Source organism: Hypanus sabinus, chromosome 27 (genome assembly GCF_030144855.1).
Source record: "Hypanus sabinus isolate sHypSab1 chromosome 27, sHypSab1.hap1, whole genome shotgun sequence".
NCBI classification, from domain to species: domain Eukaryota; kingdom Metazoa; phylum Chordata; class Chondrichthyes; order Myliobatiformes; family Dasyatidae; genus Hypanus; species Hypanus sabinus.
In genome coordinates, this window is record NC_082732.1 from 25348209 (window position 1) to 25373616 (window position 25408).

Sequence of the window (25408 nt, forward strand, 5' to 3'; positions counted from 1 at the left end):
GTGGGTATAGCCACGAGGCAGTGGAAATTTGAGATCAGAGTTTTTCTTCTCCTAGATGAGCTGCCAACCTCAGGTGATGAGCCCCATCCGCCCAAAGTGACTGGTAACCCACCAGTAAGATAAGAGTAACCCACCTCTGCCCCTTCACAATATACAACCCTGAGATTAGTTTTCTTGTGGGCATACTCAGTAAGTTCATAAAATAATAACCGTAACAGAATCAGTGAAAGACCTGGAAAGATTCTGGTTTTTGCCTCCTTCCTTTCCAGTCCTAATGAAGGGCAGCAGCCAGAAAGTGTGACTATAGATATCAGCCAACTTGCTGAGTTCCTCCAGCATTTTGTATGCTGTTCTGGATTTCCAGCATCTGCAGAATCTTTTGTGTTTATGAAAACTGAGGTGTCTGTCCATGCAGCTGGATATTTGTAGAGGAGCTGGTTTGTTCTCAATTATGTATCAGTTCAATGTTTCAAGTTCATCCTTTTTAATTTGGGAAATTGGTGTCCATATCAAATTTACAAGATAAATATTTCATTTATTGTCATGTGTTGATGCAAAATCTGCTTTTGCGCATTAACATTCCACTAGGGGACAGTGTTGAACCATTTCAGAATCAAGCTTTGGAATCAGAAGCAACAGATTCTACCATGGTGGAAATCCAGAGAAACACTTGACAAAATGCTGGAGGATCTCAGCAGGTCAGGTAGCATTTGGAAATGAATTAACAGTTGATGTTTTGAGCCAGAGAACCTTCATCAGGACTCTAAAGGAAGGAGGAAGAAGCCAGTATAAAAAGGGGGGGGGGGGAGGAAGGGTGGAGGAGTACAAGTTAGGAGGCGATAGGTGAACCATCTCCAACAGGGTCCCACCACCAAGCACATCTTCCCCCCCCCCCCCCCACTGTCTGCTTTCTGCGGGGATCGCTCCCCAAGTGACTCCCTTGTCCATTCATCCCTCCCCACTTATTTATTCTTGTAAGCGGAACAAGTCCCCCTACACCTTCTCCCTCGCCACCATTCAAGCTCCAAACAGTCCTTCCAATTGAGCCAACACTTCACCTGCTAGTCTATTGGGGTCACCCAGTGTATCTGGTGCATCCGGTGTGGCCTCATGTATATCGGTGAGACCCGACGCAGATTAGGAGACCGCTTCGCCAAGCGCCTATGCTCCATCCACCAGAAAAAGCAGGATTTCCCTATGGCCTCCCATTTGAATTCCACTTCCTATTCCCATTCTGACATGCTAGCCCAGGGGTGGGCAAACTTTTTGACTTGTGGGCCACAAAGGGTTCTAAAATTTGACAGGGGGGCCGGACCAGGAGCAGATGGACGGAGTGTTTTGATAATACACCTCATAAGAGAAAATAAAATATCATGGGATATGTAGAAAACATGTGCTTTAATTTCAATTGAAAATGAACAAATGCATTACAACAAAATATCTGTCTTTGAAGTCCCATGGTATTTAGCTATTTATTGAAATGACTTTTAAAACACTGAAAATTAAATGAATAAAATACAGCTTTTTTTAATAGTAACAGTTATTATTTTAAAGCACTGAAAATTCTGTTATCCTTCAAGATATTATCATCATCACTCTCCTCCTGCCTGTCTTTATTTCAAAAACGGTAGGAGATGCAGGTCTACTTGTCCTGCTCCTTCTTATTCAATTGTCCCCTGTGCCAAAACTCAGCAACGACCAGCACAAGGACAGAACAGTGACAGCGCGCCAGTATGCGGAGCGCGTTATTTGATCTGGAGCGCATTTTTTATTTTGAGAACGTACATGCACCTGTGCACTACTCATGTCCATCACTTAACAGAAATGACATGTAACATGTAAGGCTTATTGAAAAAAATATTTTCAAATGCATTTTTTACATAACACAACGAAGAAACTTATTTTTAATTTCAGTGGAACAGTGTTGTTGGTCTCCCTTTTTAGCCAGCGCATCAAAGTCTGGATTTAGTTTTGTTGTGGCGATTCTCAGGATGGATCTGAGGTGTTGGTCAGTTAACTTGGATCTGTGGCTGGCTTTGTTGATGTTCATGACGCTGAACGCCTGTTCACACAAATAGGTCGAGTCAAACAAAGAGTAAAGCGCAAATGTGGAGTAATACGCTGCACCTCAACAAAGGTCAATGTGTAGCGGTGTGCTACATGCAGCGCTAAAATTACGACACGGAGTCGGTAACTGCAGTCGAAGAAAAAAACTTTATTCGAAATCCCCAGCCTCACTTTTAAGCCTCCCTCAACCTGCTCCCCGTGGCACAGAGGCTCCAAAGCTCTGTGCTCGCAAATCCCCACAGGCTGTCTCCCTTAGCCGGAACGCTGGCTAATTGTGAGCCGGTTCGGATGTGCCAGGAAATGGGTCGCCACAAGTGTATATAGAGTGCATCATCTATTGGGAAAACGCCAGAATTGCGGGGAAAAAACCTTAACAAGGTTTATTAATATAATTTCATCAAGTTCTGCGGGCCGGATTAAAAAGCTTAACGGGCCGCATATGGCCCCCGGGCCGTAGTTTGCCCATGCCTGTGCTAGCCCATGGCCTCCTCTGCTGTTGTGATGAGGCCACGCTCAGGTTAGATGTTCATGCCATCAGTAGCCTCCAACCTGGTGGCATGAACATCGATTTCTTGAACTTCTGGCAATGCCCCCTCCCCCAATTTCCAGACCCATTTCCTTCTCTCACCTTATCTCCTTGCCTGCCCATCACCTCCCTCTGGTGCTCCTCTCCCTTTTCTTTCTTCCATGGCCTTCTGTCCTCTCCTATCAGTTTCTCTCTTTCTCCAGCCCTGTATCTCTTTCACCAATCAACTTCCCAGCTCTTTGCTTCACCCTCCCCCCACCGTTTCACCCATCACCTTGTGTTTCTTCCTCCCCTTCCCCCCACTTTCTTACTCTGACTCCTCATCTTTATTTCCAGTCCAGATGAAGGGTCTTGGCCCGAAATGTTTACTGTGCTCTTTCCTATAGGTGCTACTTGGTCTTCCGAGATCCTCCAGCATTTTGTGTGTGTTGCTTGGATTTCCAGCAGCTGCAGATTTTCTCTTGTTGCTGATAGATGAAGCCAGGTGGGTGAGGGAGGAAGAAAGAAGTAGGGAGGTGATAGGTGGAAAAGGTAGAGGGCTGGGGAGGGTAGGAGGAGAGAGTGGATCATAGGAAAGGAGAGTGGACCATGGGAGAGAGAGGAGGAGGAGTGACATCAGGGACATGTGATGGATTGGTAGGTGAGGAGGTGCAAGTGGAACCAGGGTGGGAAATGGAAGAAGGGGAAAGGAGAAAAGTTGCCAGAAGTTAGAGAAATCAACGTTCATGTCATCAGGTTGGAGGCTATCCAAATGGAATAAGAAGTGTTGCTCCTCCAGTCTGAAAGTGGCCTTATCGCCGCAATAGAGGAGGCCATGGACTGACAAGCCGGAATGGTATTGAGGGTCTGGAATCAATTTTAGAATCAGAATCCAGTTTATTATAACTGACATGTATTGTGAAATTTGATCTTTTGCTTCATTGCAATACATAAAATTTACTATAAATTATAATAAGAAAATTTATATTAAAAAATAAGTTAAGAAAGGAAACAAACATAGTGAGGTCGTGTTCATGGGTTCATTGTTCATTCAGAAATCTGATGGCAGAGGGGAAGGAGCTGTTTCTAAAATATCGATGATGTCTCTTCAGGTTCCTGTATCTTCTCTCAGATGGTAATAATGAGAAAGGGGTATGTGCTGGGTGGTGGTGGGTCCTTAATGGATGCTATTTTTTTTGAGGCATTGTGTTTTGAAGATGTCCTCTATGGCGGAGGGGTTAGTGGAGTGCCCATGATGGAGCTTGCAGTGTTTACAACACTCTGCAGCTTAACCTGGTCCTGTGCAGTGGCACCTCCACCCCTGACGGTGTTGCAACCAGTTAGAATGCTCTCCACAGCACATTGGAAACAGCACTGTAAGGTGTGGAACTGCTTTGCCATTCAGTGTCAAGGAATGACAGGTCAGTTGCTTACGAAGTCCATTCCTGAAAGGATTTATTAATTAAAAATTACCAAAGAATCCAAATTGCATAATAGTATTACACTGGAAAACGTATAGGGTGAAATCTTGATGAAGGTCAGAGGGGAGGATGTTGTGGTGGCTGATTAGTTGAGCAAGCAGATTCCTGGCATAAACCAGTATGCCACTCTTGACTTTTAAACGTCATTGTTCAAGGTCTTCTCTAACAAAGACCATTATCCTGTTGAGGAGCTACCCAGGAGGCTTTAAAGTACTCGACGGAGGTTTGGGAGCCAAACTGAGGCAAATGAGGAAGTTGAGAAACAAGTAGAAGTGTCACTCTCACAGGATTCAGTAGACAAGGCAGGGAGTGAGGAAGGTCTGGTTAATGTGGCAGGGGGATGGAAGCAAGTGCAGAGAGACAGAGGGGTGTAAAATGAGGGTAGAAGCAAAATGTAGTAAGGTGAACAGTAAAAGTGGCAGGCAGGCAAATCCAGGGCAAAAATCAAAAAGGGCCACTTTTCAACATAATTGTATAAGGGCTAAGAATGTTGTAACGACAAGCCTGAAGGCTTTGTTTGTCAATGCGAGGAGCATTCGTAACAAGGTGGATAAATTGAATGTGCAGATAGTTATTAATGAATATGATATATTTGGGATCACAGAGACATGGCTCCAGGGTGACCAAGGATGGGAGCTCAACATCCAGGGATATTCAATATTCAGGAGGAATAGACAGAAAAGAAAAGGAGGTGGGGTAGCATTGCTGGTTAGAGAGGAGATTAACGCAATAGAAAGGAAAGACATTAGCCTGGAGGATGTGGAATCGATATGGGTAGAGCTGCATAACACTAAGGGGCAGAACATGCTGGTGGGAGTTGTATACAGGCAACCTAACAGTAGTAGTGAGGTTTGGGATGACATTTAACAGGAAATTAGAAATGCATGCAATAGAGGAACAGTAGTTATAATGGGTGACTTCAATCTACTTATAGTTTGGGTGAACCAAATTGGTAAGGGTGCTGAGGAAGAGGATTTCTTGGAATGTATGTGGGATGGTTTTCTGAACCAACATGTTGAGGAACCAACTAGAGAGCAGGCCATTCTAGACTGGGTATTGAGCAATGAGGAAGGGTTAGTTAGCAATCTTGTCGTGCGAGGCCCCTTGGGTAAGAGTGACCACAATATGGTGGAATTCTTCATTAAGATGGAGAGTGATATAGTTAATTCAGAAACAAAGGTTCTGGACTTAAAGAAGGGTAACTTTGAAGGTATGAGATGTGAATTAGCTAAGATAGACTGGCAAATGATACTTAAAGGGTTGACAGTGGATATGCAATGGCAAGCATTTAAAGATCGCATGGATGAACTACAACAATTGTTCATCCCAGTTTGCAAAAGAATAAACCAGGGAAGGTAGTGCACCCATGGCTGACAAGGGAAATTAGGGATAGTATCAAATCCAAAGAAGAAACATACAAATTAGCCAGAAAAAGTGGCACACCTGAGGACTGGGAGAAATTCAGAGTGCAGCAGAGGAGGACAAAGGGCTTAATTAGGAAAGGGAAAAAAGATTATGAGAGAAAGCTGGCAGGGAACATAAACTGACTGCAAAAGCTTTTCTAGATATGTGAAAAGAAAAAGATTGGTTAAGACAAATGTAGGTCCCTTACAGTCAGAAACAGGTGAATTGATCATGGGGAACAAGGACATGGCAGACCAATTGAATAACTACTTTGGTTCTGTCTTCACCAAGGAGGACATAAATAATCTTCCAGAAATAGTAGGGGACCGAGAGTCTAGTGAGATGGAGGAACTGAGGGCAATACATGTTAGTAGGGAAGTGGTGTTAGGTAAATTGAAGGGATTAAAGGCAGATAAATCCCCAGGGCCAGATAGTCTGCATCCCAGAGTGCTTAAGGAAGTAGCCCAAGAAATAGTGGATGCATCAGTGATAATTTTTCAAAACTCCTTAAAATCTGGATTAGTTCCTGAGGATTGGAGGGTGGCTAATGTAACCCCACTTTTTAAAAAAGGAGGGAGAGAAAAACTGGGGAATTGTAGACCGGTTAGCCCAAAGGTGTCAAACTCAAGGCCCGTGGGCCATATCCGGCCCAGCGTACAATTATATCCGGCCCGCGAGATCATTTTAGATAGATCTATTATTTTAATTATTAATGGCCCGGCAATATGAAGCCTATGATTGTAAGTTAATACCAATCATAAAAATAATGCTTGCTCAGCAGTCTTCTTCATAAGAGACGGAATTTGTGAAGTGAAATACTTTGTAGTTATAGCAGAGACTGAGACACATGAGAACAGGCTGAAAAAACGGAGCCAATGAAAGCTGTGTTCACACGCGCCCGACTGATCCGGCCCGCATGAAGCTGCATTTTGCCCAATCCGGCCCGTGACCTAAAATGAGTTTGATACCCCTGGGTTAGCCTGACATCGGTGGTGGGGAAAATGCTAGAGTCAGTTATCAAAGATGTGATAACAGCAAATTTGGAAAGCGGTGAAATCATCAGACAAAGTCAGCATGGATTTGTGAAAGGAAAATCATGTCTGACGAATCTTATAGAATTTTTTGAAGATGTAACTAGTAGAGTGGATAGGGGAGAGCCAGTGGATATGGTATATTTGGATTTTCAAAAGGCTTTTGACAAGGTCCCACAGGATATTAATGTGCAGACTTAAAGCACACGGTATTGGGGGTATAGTATTGATGTGGATAGAGAATTGGTTGGCAGACAGGAAGCAAAGAGTGGGAATAAACGGGACCTTTTCAGAATGGCAGGCAGTGACTAGTGGGATACTGCAAGGCTCAGTGCTGGGACCCCAGTTGTTTACAATATAAATGATTTAGACAAGGGAATTAAATGCAGCATCTCCAAGTTTGCGGATGACACAAAGCTGGGCAGCGGTGTTAGCTGTGAGGAGGATGCAAGGTAACTTGGATAGGTTAGGTGAGTGGGCAAATTCATGGTAGATGTAATTTAATGTGGATAAATGTGAGGAAAACAGATTATTATCTGAATGGTGGCTGATTAGGAAAAGGGGAGGTGCAACAAGACCTGGGTGTCATTGTACACCAGTCATTGAAAGTGGGCATGCAGGTACAGCAGGTGGTGAAAAAGGCAAATGGTATGTTGGCATTCATAGCAAAAGGATTCAAGTACAGGAGCATGGAGGTTCTACTGCAGTTGTCCAAGGCCTTGGTGAGATAGCACCTAGAGTATTGTGTGCAGTTTTGGTTCCCTAATCTGAGGAAAGACATTCTTGCCATAGAAGGGAGTACAAAGAAGGTTCACCAGATTGATTCCTGGGATGGCAGGACTTTCATATGAAGAAAGACTGGATCGACTAGGCTTATACTCACTGGAATTTAGAAGATTGAGGGGGGATCTTATTGAAACGTATAAAATTCTAAAGGGATTGGACAGGCTAGATGAAGGAAGATTGTTTCTGATGTTGGGGAAGTCCAGAACGAGGGTCACAGTTTAAGGATAAAGGGGAAATCTTTTAGGACCGAGATGAGGAAAAACTTCTTCACACAGAGAGTGGTGAATCTGTGGAATTCTCTGCCACAGGAAACAGTTGAGGCCGGTTCATTGGCTATATTTGAGAGGAAGTTAGATATGGCCCTTGTGGCTAAAGAGATCAGGGAGTATGGAGAGAAAGCAGGTACAGGGTTCTGAGTTGGATGATCAGCCATGATCATACTGAATGGCAGTGCAGGCTCGAAGGACCGAATGGCCTACTCCTGTATCTATTTTCTATGTTACTATGTAAATCAAAATGCATGTACAGTTGCAAGAAAAAAGTTTGTGAACTATTTGCAGTTACCTGGTTTTCTGCATTAATTACTCATTAAAATGTCTTCTGATCTTCATTTAAGCCACAATAATAAACTAATAACACAAACAATTGTACTTCTCATGTCTTTATTGAACACATTATTTAATCATTCATTGTCCAGACTGGAAAAAGTATGTGAACCCTTGTATTTAATAACTGGCAGAACCTCCTTTAGCAGCAATAACCTCCACCAAACATTTCCTGTAGCTGCACAATGGCAAAGAGGAATTTAAAACCATTCCTCCATACAAAGCGGTTTCAGTTCATTATTATTTCTGGAAACCTTGAATGAACAGCCACAGCATCTGAATTTGGTTAAGGTCTGGACTCTGACTTGGCCATTCCAAACATGAATTTTCTTCTTTTTAAACCAGTTGTTGATTTACAAACAAGAGAAAATCAGCAGTTGCTGGAACTCCAAGCAACACACACAAAATGCTGGAGAAACTCAGCAGACCAGGCTTTTTTTCTATGGGGGTGGGGGGAAGTACAGTTGACGTTTTGGGCCAGGACTCTTCAGTAGGACTGATGGAGGTCTCAGCTCGAAATGTTGACTGTACTTTTTTTCATTGATGCTGCCTGGCCTGCTGAGTTCCTCCAGCATTTTGCGTGTACTGTTGTTGATCTACACTTGTGTTTTGGATCATTGTATTCCAACTTCTATTAAGCTTCAGGTGACAGACTGCTACTCTGTCATTCTTCTATAAAGTGTCAAGACAATTTTGAATTCATTGCTCCCTGGCTGATTACAAGCTGTACAAGCCCTGAGGCAGCAAAATAGCCCCAAGCCATGATACTCCTTTTGCCATGCTTCACAGTTGGGTTGAGGTGTTGGTGTGCAGTGCTCTTTTTCCTCCAAACATAGCAAAGTGGATTTCTGTCAAAAAGTTTATCTTTTGTCTCATCTGTCCACAAAACATTGTTGAAGAGTTGTGGAACATCCAGGTGGTCTTTTGCAAACTTGAGATGGGCAGCATAGTCTTCTTTTGAAGAATAGAGGTTTCCTCTGTGGTGTACTTGCTTGTTCAGTGCTTTTCTTGTAGTGGACACATGAACAGGGTTTTTAGTAAGCTCTAGAGATTTCTGCGGGTCTTTTGCTGTTGCCTTTAGGTTCTTTTCACCTTTTTCAGCACCGTGTATTGTGCTCTTGGTGTGATTTTTGCAGGACGCCCACTGCTAGGGAGAGTAGCAACAGTACTAAATTTCCTCTGTTTATAGACAATTTTTGGTACTGTGTACTGATAAAACACTCGGGTCTTTAGAAATGCTTGTGTAGCTTTTTCCATCTTCACGCCACTCTACACTTTCTTAAAGGTCCTCTGAAAGTTGTTTTGATCGAGCATGGTGCACGTAAACAGATCTTTCTTGAGAAGAGCGGGCACTGTCAGTAACCTGACTTTGTGTGTCTTTTTTTCTATAGGGCAGGGCACCTCTACAACTCACACGTCCAATATCATGTCATTGATTAGAGCATCTGACTCCAAATAACTTTTGTAGAAGGCATTACTTCAGAGGTTCACATACTTTTTTGAACCTAGACTGTGATTGTCTAAATGGTATACTCCGTATTGATGAGAAGTACAATTGTTTGTGTGACATTAGTTTAGGAAGATTGTGTTTGTTTATTATTGTGTCATGGATGAAGATTAGACCACATTTTATGAGTAATTAATGTGAAAACCAGGTAATTGCAACGGGTTTGTGAACTTTTTCCATGTAACTGTACTCTAATGCAAGAAGCCTGACAGATGAATTTCGGGCATGTAAAGACACATGAGAAGGAGGTCATACAGCTGTGACAGATCCATCGTTGAGGGATGAGCAAGACTGGCACCTCAGTGTTCCAGGGTGCAGAAGCTAAAGAGTTGGAAGTAGGAGAAGTTGCAACTTCTGATTAAGGAAAACATTAGTGGAGGAAGCGATATGCTTAATGATCCTCCAGTGGGGCAAAAGGAGAATAAGAAGGAAATGATCACTGACAGGATTGTACCAGCAGCCCCACTGAAGTCAGCAAGAATGTGAGGAACAAATACGTTGGGGGTATCAGAAATGGCTGTAGAATAATAGGATTGTAGTAGCAGATGATGTTAACTTTCCTCATGATTAGCACTGCCATTGTAAAAAGGGCTTGGATAGGATAGAATTTGGTCCATCGAAAGTTTTCTTGAGTAATATGTACAGTACTGTGCAAATATCTTAGGCACATATATGTAGCTAGATTGCCTAAGACTGCTGCACAGTACTGTAGATGCCTCTATTAGAGAGTGACAACACTTGACATCCTGTTGAAAATGAGGAAGGACAACTGGCTGAAGTGACAGTGGAGGAGCAGCCAGTGACCTTAAGTTTATTCATTTTAAATTAGTTATGGAAAGAGAAGGAGTTGGTCCACAAATTGAGCCAAGGCTAATTTTGATTTCATTAGACAGAAACTTGCAAAGGTTGATTAGGAGAGGGTGCATGTAGGTTAAAGGTTATCTGACAAGCAGGAGGCTTTTAAAACTTTGAGGACAATGTGTTTCGGTCAACAAGAAGGGTAAGGCTGGTAGGATGAGGGATATTGAGGCACTGGCCAGGAAAAAGGCGGTATAAGTGGCTGGGATATCGCTATTATGTTGGATCATACAATTCAAGTTGAGACTGATACTCGATAGTGCAAAGTCATTGAAAAACTGAAACAGAAAGTGATGCAGTTTTCAATTATATTGTTGGTACCTGGAACCAGAAACTTCAAACATTTAGTCTCAAAATTAGTTCAATACTTGGAGGGGGTGGTTTCGGATGCAGGACTGCCTCCCCACCAGAAGAGACTTGTCTGTCTGGCAACAGCCCTGACTTTCTGGCGTGTAATAGCAGAATCTTTCTTACCTCGATGTCTACCCATGCTCCTGGTAAACTATCACACTGTAAGTACTGGCCAGGCAGCATCTATGGAAAAGAGTAAGCAGTCGATGTTTTGGACTGAGACCCTTCATCAAGATGGATCTGGATTCTGGGTTACCATGGTCTTTTTGTTTAAGTGCGGGATTGTCACCTTAAAGTCAAGGCTAAAATTCAGAAGTAGTTTGATTGGTGTGTATTGGCTTGTACCTATCCTTCCCCCCCCCCCCCCCACCCAACAAACACACACACAAAATTTGCATAATGCTAGTCTTTTACATTCATAGAGAAACTTGCACTTATAGGACATTTTTGGTGTTCAAATACTTGAGTCAAATCATAGGATACTCCTACCAAAGGCAATGTGAAGTGACCTGATGGTCCGTTTCCATGACATTTTTGCAGTACTGACACTGGATGGGAAATGTTACTTTAAATACATATGACCGAGAGTGCAGATCTCTAGTAACACAACATTTTCCTCAGTCCAGCAATGAGGAGTGTCTCTCCAGATCTTCGATTATCAGATCTGTAGAGCAGGATTTGAACCCATAGACTTCTAGAGACAAGAATTCCAAACACTGCCAACTACATTCAGAATGTCACTGTAAGTGAAGTTTTTTCCCAGTCACTCATCACCTTAATGATCACAGGGATTAAAACCTCTTGCATCCGTTGAAGCCAGGCTACAGACAAGCTTGCCACTTTGCCCTTCTGCATTTTCTTCGCAGATCCACACCGTAGAAACGCACCTCATCACACACAATATAGATCACTTGCCCGCCAATCGCCGCTCCCTCTCCGCTCAATTGCTCTCACCTCATCTCCTGGGTATTGGTCACTCCTGGTGGTATCCTGTTCCAAACTGACCAATAATCCCATTGTGTCCCCATGCATTCACTGTGGGATTGGACAAGCAATTTCACAAAAATAACTAACGAGACCAAATCCTGCCCTTCTTCACCACCATCCGCAACGTTGCGCTTTGCTCGGGCTCTGACCTGCTCTGGTTTTCGGTTCAGCCAGATAGTGAGGTAACGACAGCCCTATTGTGCCCACAGATGGAGAGTGCAAGTGAGAAATCAGCTTTTAGTTCTTAGTCATCTACTGACCATGAAACACAGTGGGTGACCAGACCTACTTCAAAGGGTTTCGAAATGAGTGCAAGGCTTTTTATTGACTATGCTGATAGCAAATGATGCAGAGGAAAATGCTTTGAACTCAAGATACCATTGCACCAATCTGACTGTATGCTAAAGGTGATACAGAGGTGACCAAGAACATCAGCTGAGCGCTGAACATCAACTGATTGTCAGAAGCTGACTGGTGACTCAGTTCCTACTCCCCTAGAAAACGTGTGTGCAAAACCAAATGCCGAATCTTAATAGGCTGAATCCCTTCCCTCAGCCCCAACCTTTAACCTCGGCAAGGCTTTCTGTTATTGCTTAACTACCGCCCTGCTCTTCTCAATCCTTTTGATCACCTCAATCCGATTCAGCTTCCCCATACACAAGCCCATGCTGGCTTTCTCTGTCAAATCCTTACCCCTTTCCAAATGCAGATGAATCCTGACTCTCAGAAGCCTTCCAGTAACTTTCCCGCACTGATGTTAGGTTCACCAACCTGTACTTCCCTGACATATCTTCAGAGCCCTTCTTAAATGAAGGCACAACGTTAGCCACCCCTGCAGTTTTCCAGTGCCTCACTCGCAGCTAAGGAAGATAGAAAATTCTCCAACATGTCCCCTGGAATTTCTTGCCTTGCATCCCACAAGGTGCAAGGATACACTTGGTCAGACCCTAGGGGTTTATCCACCTTTGTGTGCGTCAACACTGCCAGCACCCCTTCTTTAGTAATATTGGATATATTTCAAGATATCACTGTACTGGTTCCATATTCCCCAGTTTTCATGATCTTCAAGATCAGCTTCGACTTCACTGCTATAAGACCATTGAGTGCCCCCAGTACAATAAGATGGACTTTCAGTCTGCTTCATTATGACCTTGCATCTTGTCTACCTGCACTGTACTTTGCTTCTCTGAGCTTTTTCTCCGTTGACCTCGGCACGTGTCAGTCACTCCTGTGACCAGTGTCCAGGCAATTTATATTCTAGCTGAAGCCGTGGACTGCAGACTGAACAGGGAAGTGGAATAAGGCTCTTGGTCTTTTGGTTCACCTCGTAAAACCTGGTTTGATATTGAGTTCAAATCTCACTGCCGGATATAATTTGTTTAACAACTTGGAAATTCAACAACATGAGAGCATAAGAAATAGGAGCAAGAGTAGACCATCTGGCCCATTGAGCCTGCTCCGCCATTCGATCAGATCATGGGTGATCTGGCCATGGACCATCTCCGCCTACCTGCCTTTTCCCCTTTGCCCCTAATTCCCCTACTATGCAAAAAATCTATCTAACGTCTTAAATATATTTACTGAGGTAGCCTCTGCTGCTTCATTGGGCAGAGAATTCCACAGATTCACCACCCTCTGGGAAAAGCAGTTCCTCCTCATCTCTGTCCTAAATCTACTCCCCTGATCCTTGAGGCTATGTCTCCTAGTTCTAGTCTCACCTACCAGTGGAAGCAACTTTCCTGTCACTTACCTTATCTATCCCTTTCATAATTTTATATGTTTCTATAAGATCTCCTCTCATTCTTTTGATATCCTGCGAGTACAGTCCCAGGCAACTCAATCTCTCCTCATAGTCTAACCCCATCGTCTCCGGAACCAACCTGGTGAACAGATAGTAGTTGATTTGGACACAGTAGTATAATGGTTAGAACATTGCTTTGTCGTGTCAGCTACCTGGGTTCAATTCCTGCTGTTGCCTGTATGGAGTTTGTACGTTCTCCTCGTGACCATGTGGGTTTCCTCCAAGTGCTCTGCTTTCCTCCCACATCCCAAGACTTGTGAGTTAGTAGGTTAATCGGCCACTTGGGTGTGTTTGGGCAGCGGGGGCTCATTGGACTGGAAGGACCTGCTACTGTGCTGTATTTCTAAATAACTAAAAGGTTCAAAGGTTCATTTTATTGTCAAAGTATGCACGTGCAACACAACTCTGATATTTGTCTTCTCTAGATAGCCATTAAATACAGAAAGACAGTGGGTGCTGATGGAAGATAAAACATCAACCTTTTCTCCCAGCACCGAAAAGAAAAGAAACAAAACTTGCAGGTGCCAAAAACTCCCCTCCCCTGCAATGAAAAACAGCCGCGATGACAAACACCAACCCTTGCACTCGCAGAAAACAATGTCAATAGCGCCATATCCCCAACCACCCCTACACACAAAAATTGACTGAACACCCACCAATCGTCCACAAGAAAGAAAACACCAAAAAATCTGAAGGAAACCAATATAAAGTACATAAATATCAATAAATAACTAAATTTATAATTCCTGCAAATCTATTGGCTTCTTGTTATAAAATAAATGTGGTTCAGGATCTTCCGGGGGAAGAAATCTGACATTATTCTCAGAAGATCCTTTATGGGAATCTGTACCCAGGCCTCGTAGTGGGTGGTTAAATTCCCTCTGGCATGATCTGGCAAGCTACCCGGCTGTGGGCCGCTCACTATCCACCCCATGGAAATCAGGAGTGGGCAGAAGCTGCTGGCTCTGCTAGTGACACCCATATCCTGAAAAATAAATGAACAACTCGGAGCCTTTGGCTTGGGTCGGTATCCAACTGCTCCATTTCCCAGCAAGGGCCACTGCAGCAAATGGAAATGGTGCCCGGAAATCTTGAAGCCTTCCACCCTGTTATCTCAGGGCATCAAAACGATTGCAGCTCACTCAGATTGAGACTAGTGAGATCAGAGTGGCATAATAAGGTACAGTATTTGTTCACCTCAGGTTGTGTAAGAAATCTTGTGATCTCATCAGTAGACTGACTGGGTGTGAAGGTGCTGATGTAAAACAAGCATATAATTATTTCTGCCCTCCATGTGTGAAGAGGAGGAGGATGTAGGGGCACTCCCAGTGTTTTGGATCAGCTTGGTTTTGGCCTTCATTGACACGAGACTCTGCAAGTGTAAATCCAGAGTGAAGCACTCAAAATGCTGGAGACATAGACCAGGCATCAACTATGGAGATGAATATACAGCTGGCGTTTTGGGTCGGGATCCTTCATCAGCTCTCCAACGTTTTGAGTGTGTTACTCTTTGATCTCCATTGTTACTTGTTGGAAGTGTCCATCACACTGGGGACCAGAGATCCAGCCTTCCTGTGCTGTTTGATGAAAGATGATGTTTGTTGGCAGCTGGTGAATGGTCACCTGCCATCAGGGCAAACTTCACGGCAGCATCCTGGAATCGGGCTGTGGGTTGAAGTCGTGCCCGATGGGGGTGGGAATAAAAACTCTCAAGTATCCGCTGAAATGAAGCGCAACTGCGTCGAGTACGAACAATAACTGGCAGAAGCCTCTAATGTTTGGAAAGAGTGATTAAATTGTGAAGTGCGCCCCCACAGCCATACTCAATTAGGTAGCTTTTACCAAAAGCGGTTTCCTTTTTGAGGCTGATTTTTGTGTTGTTCCAGCTTTGTGTAGTTTTTTATTCTTTTGATCTCATTTTTCTTGATTTAAGATAAAGTGAAAAATGCTGGGAATACACATCTATCCTGAAGTAGTAATTTTCTCACAAGATTTGCCTCTCCAAATTCTCAAAGACTAGTATCCCTTTCTGAAAGGGAGCAACTTTCTTTGATCTCTCTGTCAGAGCCCTGCCTAGGAATTCCAGTTTGTCATAGAGAACTACAGCAAAGAGACAGACCCTTCGGCCCATCTAGCCCATGCTGAAATATTATTCTGCCTCTTCCCATTGACCTGCATCTGGACTGTAACCCTCCATACCCCTCCCAAACTTGCCCAAACTTCTCTCCAATGTTGAAATCAGTCCCACATTCACGACTTCCATCATTCTCTGAGTGAAAAAGTTCCCCCCATAATCCCCTTAAACATTAAGCATTTCACCTTTCACCTGTAACCCATGCTATCTAGTTCCAGCCTTGCCCAAACTCAGTTGAATACGCCTGCTTGCATTTACCATGACCAGGTTTTAGCAACAACTTCAGTAACGTGGATGATTCAATATATTAAATACAAGAAACTTTACAGACTAATTAACCAGGTTACAGTGGCACAGTCGTCAATTTCCAGAGGTCCAGACCACAAATGCAAAGAGATTTTGAATCTTGTCACTGAAGCTCAGGAATTTAACTTCAAATAATTCAACTCTAGCCAGCTGGTGGTGTAGTGGCATCAGCACCGGACTTTGAGGCAAATGGTCTGGAGTGTGCGCCTGATGTACAGAGAGGAATAACAACAAAAATTAAACCTTTGTGGTGATGAGTGAGCTCTCAAAAGCTTGAGAGAAAACTCCTGACCAGGTGGGGTTTTGCAACTACCTGGTGTTGTGCAAAGAAGGAAATCTGCTATCCTTGAGGTCTGCCCCGTGCTCCGTCCCAGCTGAGGTGAGACCTAGAGGTCCAGGGTGAAAGGTGAGACATTTCGGGAGAACTTGAGGGGTTACTTCTTCACCCAGAGGTCGGTGAGGGTGTTGAATGGTGGATGTGGGTTCACCACATTCAAGAGAAGTTTGGATAGGTACATGGATGGGAGGGGTATGGAGGGCTATATCCCAGGTTCAGGTCAGTGGGACAAGGCAGAATAATAGTTCAGCATGGACTAGATGCTCTGAAGAGCCTGTTTCTGTGCTGCACTGCCGTATGACTATAACTTGGTCCTAATGGTTTTGGGTAGAGTTGATATGTTCTGGGCGTCCCCTGTATTCTGCTTTTGTTTTCGATTCCCACCGTCTGCAGAATTTATTTTTTATTTCCAGACTTGTTAATTTGGTTGACTCTTAAGCACTTTCAGAATTGGTCTGTGGTCAAGAAGTAAATAGGGATCAGTGGTACTAGCCTTCAAGTGTCAGCCACATACCACTGACAAAATAAAATTTGACATCAAGTCATTGGAGTTTGGGATAGCAGTGACAGCTTGGTTGAGGAGTTGGGTTGAACGGAGAAGTGGAGAAATTTGAGAACTTGGGTCCTTGGCAGATGAAGGCTTGTAGGGACATCAGGTCAGGGATAGACAGGAGGCAAGAAGTGGAGGAGAACACAAAGTACACTGCAGATGCTGTGGTCAAATCAACACGTACAAACAAACTGGATGAACTCAGCAGGTCGGGCAGCATCCGTTGAAATGAGCAGTCAACGTTTCAGGCTGAGACCCTTCGCCAGGGTCATTTCAACAGATGCTGGCCCACCTGCTGAGTTCATCCAGCTTGTTTGTACTTGCAGAAGTGACTGAGGGCAGTACGGATGAAGGAGTTTGGACTTAGGATTCATTAGCAAGATTGCTTAAGCTTGCAAGCACGAGTGACGGGACATGGTTGGGCTGTAGACAGAGTTGTGATAAACTTGTTTATGAAGGTGGGTGAATGTCTAGTACACTTGAAAATTGAAAAGAACACTGATGTTTTTTCTTTGGAAAAGTGGGCACAGCTGTGCAGAAAAGAGATTGGATTTTCACTCCCACTCAATTCTGAGACTTCCTGCTGCCGTGACACTTGGCCTGCAGTGTGTTCCTAGTGTTTTCTGCTTTGATCACCAGATTTTATTCCCTTTTGCCCATTGATTATTGAAACTTTTATTTTCAAAGCATGTTTCAGATTACCATCTGAGTATTAGCCCAATCACTTAGCTTCATTACCTAATAGCACTTTGCAATTTGTGGAGAAATGGACAGGTTTCTAATGTCACAATGTGAGAAAGTTATTGGAGAAGCATTCTCATTCTTCCCCATCTTTACTTATTTTAATTGCAGTCTTTAGATACCATCAGAGGTGGGGAAGATGCTGGAGTCAATTATAAAAGATGAAATAGTGGCACATCTGGATAGCAGTAACAGGATTGGTCCGAGTCAGCGTGGATTTACGAAGGGGAAATCATGCTTGACTAATCTTCTGGAATTTTTCAAGGATGTAACTATGAAAATGGACAAGGGAAAGCCAGTGGATGTAGTGTACCTGGACTTTCAGAAAGCCTTTGATAAGGTCCCACATAGGGAGATGAATGGGCAAAATTAGAGCACATGGTATTGGGGGTAGGGTACTGGCATGGATAGAAAATTGGTTGGCAGACAGGAAACAAAGAGCAGGGATTAACGGGTCCCTTTCAGAATGGCAGGCTGTGACCAGTGGGGTACCACAAGGTTCGGTGCTGGAACCGCAGCTGTTTACAATATACATTAATGATTTAGATGAAGGGATTAAAAGTAACATTAGCAAATTTGCAGATGACACAAAGCTGAGTGGCAGTGTGAAATGTGAGGAGGATGTTATGATAATGCAGGGTGACTTGGACAGGTTGGGTGAGTGGGCAAATGTATGGCAGATGCAGTTTAATGTGGATAAATGTGAGGTTATCCACTTTGGTGGCAAGAACAGGAAGGCAGATTATTATCTGAATGGTGTCAAGTTAGGAAAAGGGGAAGTACAACGAGATCTAGGTGTCCTTGTTTATCAGTCACTGAAAGTAAGCATGCAGGTACAGCAGGCAGTGAAGAAAGCTAATGGCATGTTGGCCTTCATAACAAGGTGAGTTGAGTAAAGGAGAAAACAGGTCCTTCTGCAGCTGTACAGGGCCCTGGTGAGACCCCACCTGGAGTATTGTGTTCAGTTTTGGTCTCCAAATTTGAGGAAGGACATTCTTGCTATTGAGGGAGTGCAGCGTAGGTTAACGAAGTTAATTCCCGGAATGGCGGGACTGTCATATGTTGAAAGATTGGAGCAACTGGGCTTGTATACACTGGAATTGAGAAGGATGAGAGGGGATCTGATTGAAACATATAAGATTATTAAGGGATTGAACGCGCTAGAGGCAGGAAACATGTTCCCGATGTTGGGGGAGTCCAGGACCAGAGGACACAGTTTAACAATAAGGGGTAGGCTATTTAGAACGGAGTTGAGGGAAAACTTTTTCACCTAGAGAGTTGTGGATCTATGGAATGTTCTGCCTCAGAAGGCAATGGAGGCCAATTCTCTGGATGCTTTAAAGAAAGAGTTAGATAGAGCTCTTAAAGATAGCGGAGTCAAGGGATATGAGGAGAAGGTAGGAACAGGGTACTGATTGTGGATGATCAGCCATGTTCACAGTGAATGGCAATGATGGCTGGAAGGGCCGAATGGCCTACTCCTGCACCTATTGTCTATTGTCATATTTGGCTATTTCCATTTCAAGGATGAACTTCCAGTAGCGGTTGGGAGCGACACAATAGCGTAAAGCTATTATAGTGCCAGTTCAAATCCAACCTCTGCCTGTAAGGCATTTGGATGTTCTACTTGTGATCACGTTGGTTTCCTCTGACATTCCAAAAATGTCGGGGTTCCTAGGTTAATTGGTCACATGGGTGTAATTGGGTGACGCGTGCTTGTCGGGCTGTGAGGGCTTGCTACTCTGCTCCATCTTTAAATAATAAATTCCCTGAATTTTATGAATCACCCGATTAAGCACTTTTTGTGCCGCTCTTTCATATGTGACCGCTGACCACAGCCTCTTGTGCTTCCTAAAAACTTGGTAACTCTCCTTCCAGAAAAACATGACCAGCCTAACACATAAATGTGCCAACTTTCCAAGTGAACGATCCAGCATTTGATCAGCAGTAGGCCAGGGGTCTACAATCAGGCTGTTTTAAATCGTTCCACACTCCCGAGCACCAAAATAGGCCCTTCCACTGCCTTGAACCTTTCTCCCTTCTCAAATTATAATTTAGCTAGCATGGTAGTCTCCTTATAAATAACTTCAAGGTCATCTGCAAACACAGACATCACTTAACGAAAGCAATTGCCTATTTGCTTAGATCTTTTGAAGGCAACAGTATAGCCTGGAAAATGTAACCCATTTAACTTAACAATTGGTGTGAGAAGTTGCTGGTTTGCCAGCACACCAGGATATCCGTGGAGGAATACTGCTGATGGGCACCTTCTATGCTGCATTGACTGAGAACGTAAAGAATGAAAAGACATTGGAACACACACAGAATTGCTGGAGGAACTCAGCAGGCCAGGCAGCATCCATGGAAAAGAGTAAACAGTCAACATTTCGGGCCGAGACCCTTCATCAGGACCATAGATGCTGCCTGGCCTGCTGAGTTCCTCCAGCATTTTGTGTGTGTGTGTTGCTTGGATTTCCAGCATCTGCAGATTTTCTTGTGTTAATGAAAAGACATTGCATGGTTTATTCCTGTAAATTTTTTTTTTGTAATTAAAGCTTTTATTTTTGTTAAAAAAATTAATTCTTTAATGTTATGCACCATAACTATTTAGGGTTTCTCATTTGCATCCAACCTTTCCAAAAAGGAAACTATAATCTTGTAGTAAAACCCAAAGGGTAGACACCTTTCTTCACTAAGAGTATGTGATGTCAGTGTTCAAATAATGCTTTTTGAAGGGAAGAGAACGTTGGATTCCTGACAGACAAGTGTTCACCAAAAAAGCCAGTCTAGTGAATGGTTAAGTCAGTACTGGAGGGAGACTGACCAATTCAGCCCACAGTTGCTGATCCTTCAGTGTAGTGCCTTTGAGATTTGACTCCAGGATGGCTGACCACGTCAGTGGACCCAAAGGCTGTGTTTTCTTGTGTGTACCATTAGTCAGTGCTCATCATTTTAATGTATTTCCATCTACAGGGTTGATGCCAATGTTGATAAGAAAATTAGTGCAAGTGAGATGCAGCGATGGATTATGGAGAAAACCGAGGAACATTTTCAACAAGCTGCTAAAGAAAACAAGCACTACTTCAAAACTGTGGATCCTGATGGAGATGGTAAACCAATTTTCTCCATGTCTGTTAAACTCCCTTCTGTTCCTCCCTCTCTGAAACTGTCTACCTATCTAGACACCTTTTTTTTAAGAAAAGGTGACCTCTGCCTGGCTCACTCATGCACTAGATTGGTGTATTTTCCAGTCCCTCTGAAGTGCTTTACTTTCTTTTAAGTGTTGAAGAGTTAGTATTTAGAAATGATATTCAGTCGAGTAAGATGTACTAATCACTCTCTGTCATTGACACCACAGATGGTTCCTGGGCCAGTGGTGCAGCTAGTAGAGCAGCTGTCCCACAGCACCAGAGTCCCAGGCCCATTCCTGACCTTGGGTACTGTCTATATGGGTTTTAAATGTTCTGGTGACTGTGTGAGGTTTCTCCTAGATGCACTAGCTTCCTCCTACATTCTAAAGATTTGCAGGTTGGTTGGTTATTGGCTGCTGTGAGATACCCCTGGTGTGGTGGGTGGTGAAGTTTGGAACATTTAATGAGAATAGTGGGGGGCAGAGAATAAAGATGGAGCATTATAGGAATAGTGTCATGGGTGGTGATGACATTTGCAGACTCGCTGGGGCAAAGGGCATGTTTCAGAACTGGATCGCTCTGTGGAAAGTTATCAAAAAATGCAATCTAAAACATTCAAACATCTCTAATGTTCTACTAAAAATCTTGTTACTTAAATTGTCATTTTAGATGTTGTTTGGCTGGATTGGGACAGGCTGTTTTCTGGCAAAGGTAAAGTGGGAGGCTTTCAAAAATGAAATTTCTAGAGTACAAAGCTTGTATGTGCCTGTCAGAATAAAAGATAAAGATAACAAGTATAGGGAACCTTGGTTTTCAAGAGATATTAAGGGCCTTGTTAAGGGAAAAAGGGATGATCATAGCAGGTATAGGCAAGTAGGAACAAATGAGGTGCTTACGGAGTTCAAGAAGTGCAAGAGAACACAAGAAAGAAACCAGGAAAGCCAAAAGAAGGTGTGAAGTTGCCCTAGCAGACAAGGTGAGGGGGAATCAGAAAGGATTCTACAGGTATGTTAAGAACAAAAGGATTGCAAAGGACAAAATTTGTCCTCTGGAAGATCAGAATGGTAGTTCATGTGTGGAGCTAAAAGAAATGGGAGAGATCTTAAATGGATTTTTTCTTTTTCTTTTTCAATCTTTTTATTGAATTTCATATATATAAAAAAAACATAACATAATAATGAATATTATGTATATATATTCAATATATGAATATAAGTGCATTAGACTTGAAATTGAATTAATAATAGGATAACAATATCCTATTAAAATATCAACAGGAAAACATAGTACATTATCAATCAAGCCTATAATAATTATATGAAAAAAATAAGAATAATCGTCAAAAGAAAAAGAAAAAATTGTAAAAATACAAGCAAAAAATATATATTGAGAAAAAAAAATACTAAACTAAACTAACATGGGCAATAATAACAGTTTATTTGTATATGATAGTGCCAAAAACTCCGGAACTCCATACCAGAACAAGAATAGACAGAGAGAAGGTCTGGGAGAGGTCAAATTAATTCAATTGAAAATGTCGAATGAACGGTCCCCAAGTTTCTTCAAATTTAACTGATGGGTCAAAAATAGTGCTTCTAATTTTTTCCAAGCTCAGATAAGAAATAGTTTGAGAGAGCCACTGAAATGTGGTAGGAGGATTTACTTCTTTCCAATTTTGTAATATAGACCTTCTGGCAATTAATGTTACAAAAGCAATCATTCGTCTAATTGAAGGGGAAAACTGATTACCATCCTCATTTGGTATACCAAAAATTGCAGTAATAAAATGAGGTTGTAAATCGATATTCCAAATTGAGGAAATGGTAGCAAATATGTCCTTCCAATAGTTATATAAGGTGGGACATGACCAAGTGATGTGGGTCAATGAAGCCACATCTGAATGACATCTGTCACATTGAGGGTTAATATGAGAGTAGAATCGAGCAAGTTTATCTTTAGACATATGAGCTTTATGTACAATTTTAAATTGTATTAAAGCATGTTTAGCACATATAGAAGAAGAATTAACCATTTGTAAAATTTTTTCCCATTTTTCTATTGATATATTATATTGAAGTTCTTTTTCCCATTCTTGTTTAATTCAACCTGATATTTCTGGTTGTATCTTCATAATCATATTATAAATAAAAGCCACTAATCCCTTCTGATAGGGATTTAAGATAAAAATCATACCTAAAAAGTCCATTGAAGTTGAATTGGGGAAGGACGGTAGAATTTTATGTAAAAAATTTCTGATTTGTAGATATCTAAAAAGTTAGATTTAGGTAACTCAAATTTGTTGGAAAGTTGGTCGAAAGACATCAAACTACCTTCAAAGAAGAGATCACGAAAGCATTTTATAGCTTTCCTTTTCCATATGCTAAAAGCTTGATCTGTCAAAGAAGGTTTGAAAAAAAAATTAAGTAAAATAGGGCTATCAAGAACAAAGTTTTTCAGAGTAAAAAATTTACGAAATTGAAACCAAATTCGTAATGTATGTTTAACAACAGGGTTGGATATCTGTTTATTGAATTTAACTAAATTGGCAGAAAGAGAAGAACCCAGAACGGAGAATAGAGAATATCCCTGTGCCTCATTGCATTCTAAATTTACCCACTGTGGGCACAATGATGAATCCAAATCTGATTTCCAATAAATTAAGTTACGAATATTATTCGCCCAATAGTAAAATCTAAAGTTAGGTAGAGCTAAACCACCATCTTTTTTAGATTTTTGTAATTGCCTTTTACTTAACCTAGGATTTTTATTTTGCCACACAAATGAAGAAATTTTTGAGTCAATGTTATCAAAAAAAGATTTAGGAATAAAAATTGGTAAAGCTTGAAATAAATATAAAAATTTCGGTAGAATCATCATTTTAATAGCATTAATCCGACCAACTAATGATAAGGATAAGGGAGACCATCTTGTAGTAAGTTGTTGAATTTGATGAAGCATAGGTAAAAAATTCAATGTAAATAAATCTTTATATTTCTTGGTAATTTTTATACCTAAATAGATAAAGTTATCATCAACAAATTTAAATGGTATCCTTTCATTCAATAAAGTTTGCGCATTTAAAGGGAATAAATCACTCTTATCCAAGTTTAGTTTATAACCAGAAAAACTACCAAATTGAGCCAACAAGGATAAAATAGCGGGAATAGACCTGTCAGGATCAGAAATATATAACAAGTCATCAGCATAAAGTGATAACTTGTATAATTTCTCATTGCGGGTAATACCAAAAATATTAGGAGATTCACGAATAGTAATGGCTAAAGGTTCTAATGCAATATTAAACAATAAAGGACTTAAGGGACAACCTTGTCTCGTACCACGAGATAATTGAAAAAAAGAAGATCTGTAATTATTTGTAAGAACAGAAGCAACAGGTTTATGATATATTAGTTTGATCCATGATATAAAATTAGGACTAAAATTAAAATATCTCAAAGCGTTAAATAAGTATACCCATTCAACTCTATCAAAAGCTTTTTCAGCATCTAGTGAAATAACACGTTCTGGAATTGTGGGTGATGAAGTATAAATTATATTAATCAATTTTCTAATATTAAAAAAGGAATACCGATTCCTAATAAAACCAGTTTGGTCTTCTGAAATAATCTGTGATAGTACCTTTTCTAACCTAATAGCTAAAATTTTTGTAAGAATCTTAGAATCTACATTTAATAGTGATATAGGGCAATAAGATGCACATAAAGTGGGATCCTTATCTTTTTTAAGAATTAGAGAGATAGTAGCTTCATAAAAAGACTGAGGTAATCTCTTCTTAACAAATGCATCATTAAAAATTTCACATAACCAAGGGGAAAGCAAAGAAGAAAAAGTTTTAAAAAATTCTATAATATAACCATCGGGACCAGGAGCTTTCCCTGAATTCATTGATGAGATGGCCTCTCCTATTTCGGCCAAAGAGATAGGAGCATCAAACAAGCTACGATCTTCATCTGTCAGTTTGGGAATATTCAAATTGTTAAAAAAGTTATCCATCATGGAAAGATCGCCATCAAATTCTGATTGATATAAAGATTTATAAAAATCTTGAAAAGTGTTATTGATTTCTTTATGATCAGTAGTCAGATTGCCGTCTTGTTTACGAATTTTAATAATTTGTCGCTTAGTCAAGATAGCTTTTAATTGGTTAGCTAACAATTTACCAGTTCGATCACTATGGATATAAAATTGAGCCCTGGTCCTAATTAATTGATTCTCAATTGAAGAAGATAATAATAAGCTATGCTCCATTTGAAGCTCAACTCTCTTCTTATAAAGTTCTTTGGTAGGAGTCACGGAATAAATCTTATCAATTTCTTTAATTTTATCCACTAATAAAGCAATATCTAAATATCTTTGTTTTCTTTTACCGACGGAATATGAGATAATTTGTCCACGGATAAAAGCCTTAAAAGAGTCCCAAAGTATTCCCCTGTCAATCTCTTCTGTATAGCTTGTTGAGAAAAACAAGTCAATTTGCTGTTTTATGTAGGTGATGAATTCTGGATCTTGAAGCAAAGTAGCGTTAAGTCTCCAAGATCTAGTATTATTAGAAAAGTCCGAAATCTTGATAGATAACTTCAAAGGTGCATGATCCGAAATAGCAATAGAATCATATTTACAATCAATAACATCTGTTAAGAAACGATGATCAATAAGGAAATAATCAATTCTAGAATAACTGTGATATACATGTGAAAAAAACGAAAATTCTTTATCTTTAGGGTTCAAAAACCGCCATATTTCAGTAATTCCCGAATCAACCATAAAAGAATTAATAAGTAAGGCTGATCTATTCGGAAGAATTC

General features: G+C 41.4%; 1 protein-coding gene across 1 annotated transcript in view; it reads left to right on the plus strand.

The window, feature by feature from the left end:
* Nucleotides 1–25408, plus strand: part of sdf4 (stromal cell derived factor 4) — a 107154-nt gene that overhangs the window by 43595 nt on the left and 38151 nt on the right. Inside the window, exon 2 of the mRNA XM_059952009.1 lies at nucleotides 20425–20561. Coding sequence (XP_059807992.1) covers nucleotides 20425–20561 — 137 coding nt within the window. The remainder of the gene's footprint in view (nucleotides 1–20424; nucleotides 20562–25408) is intronic.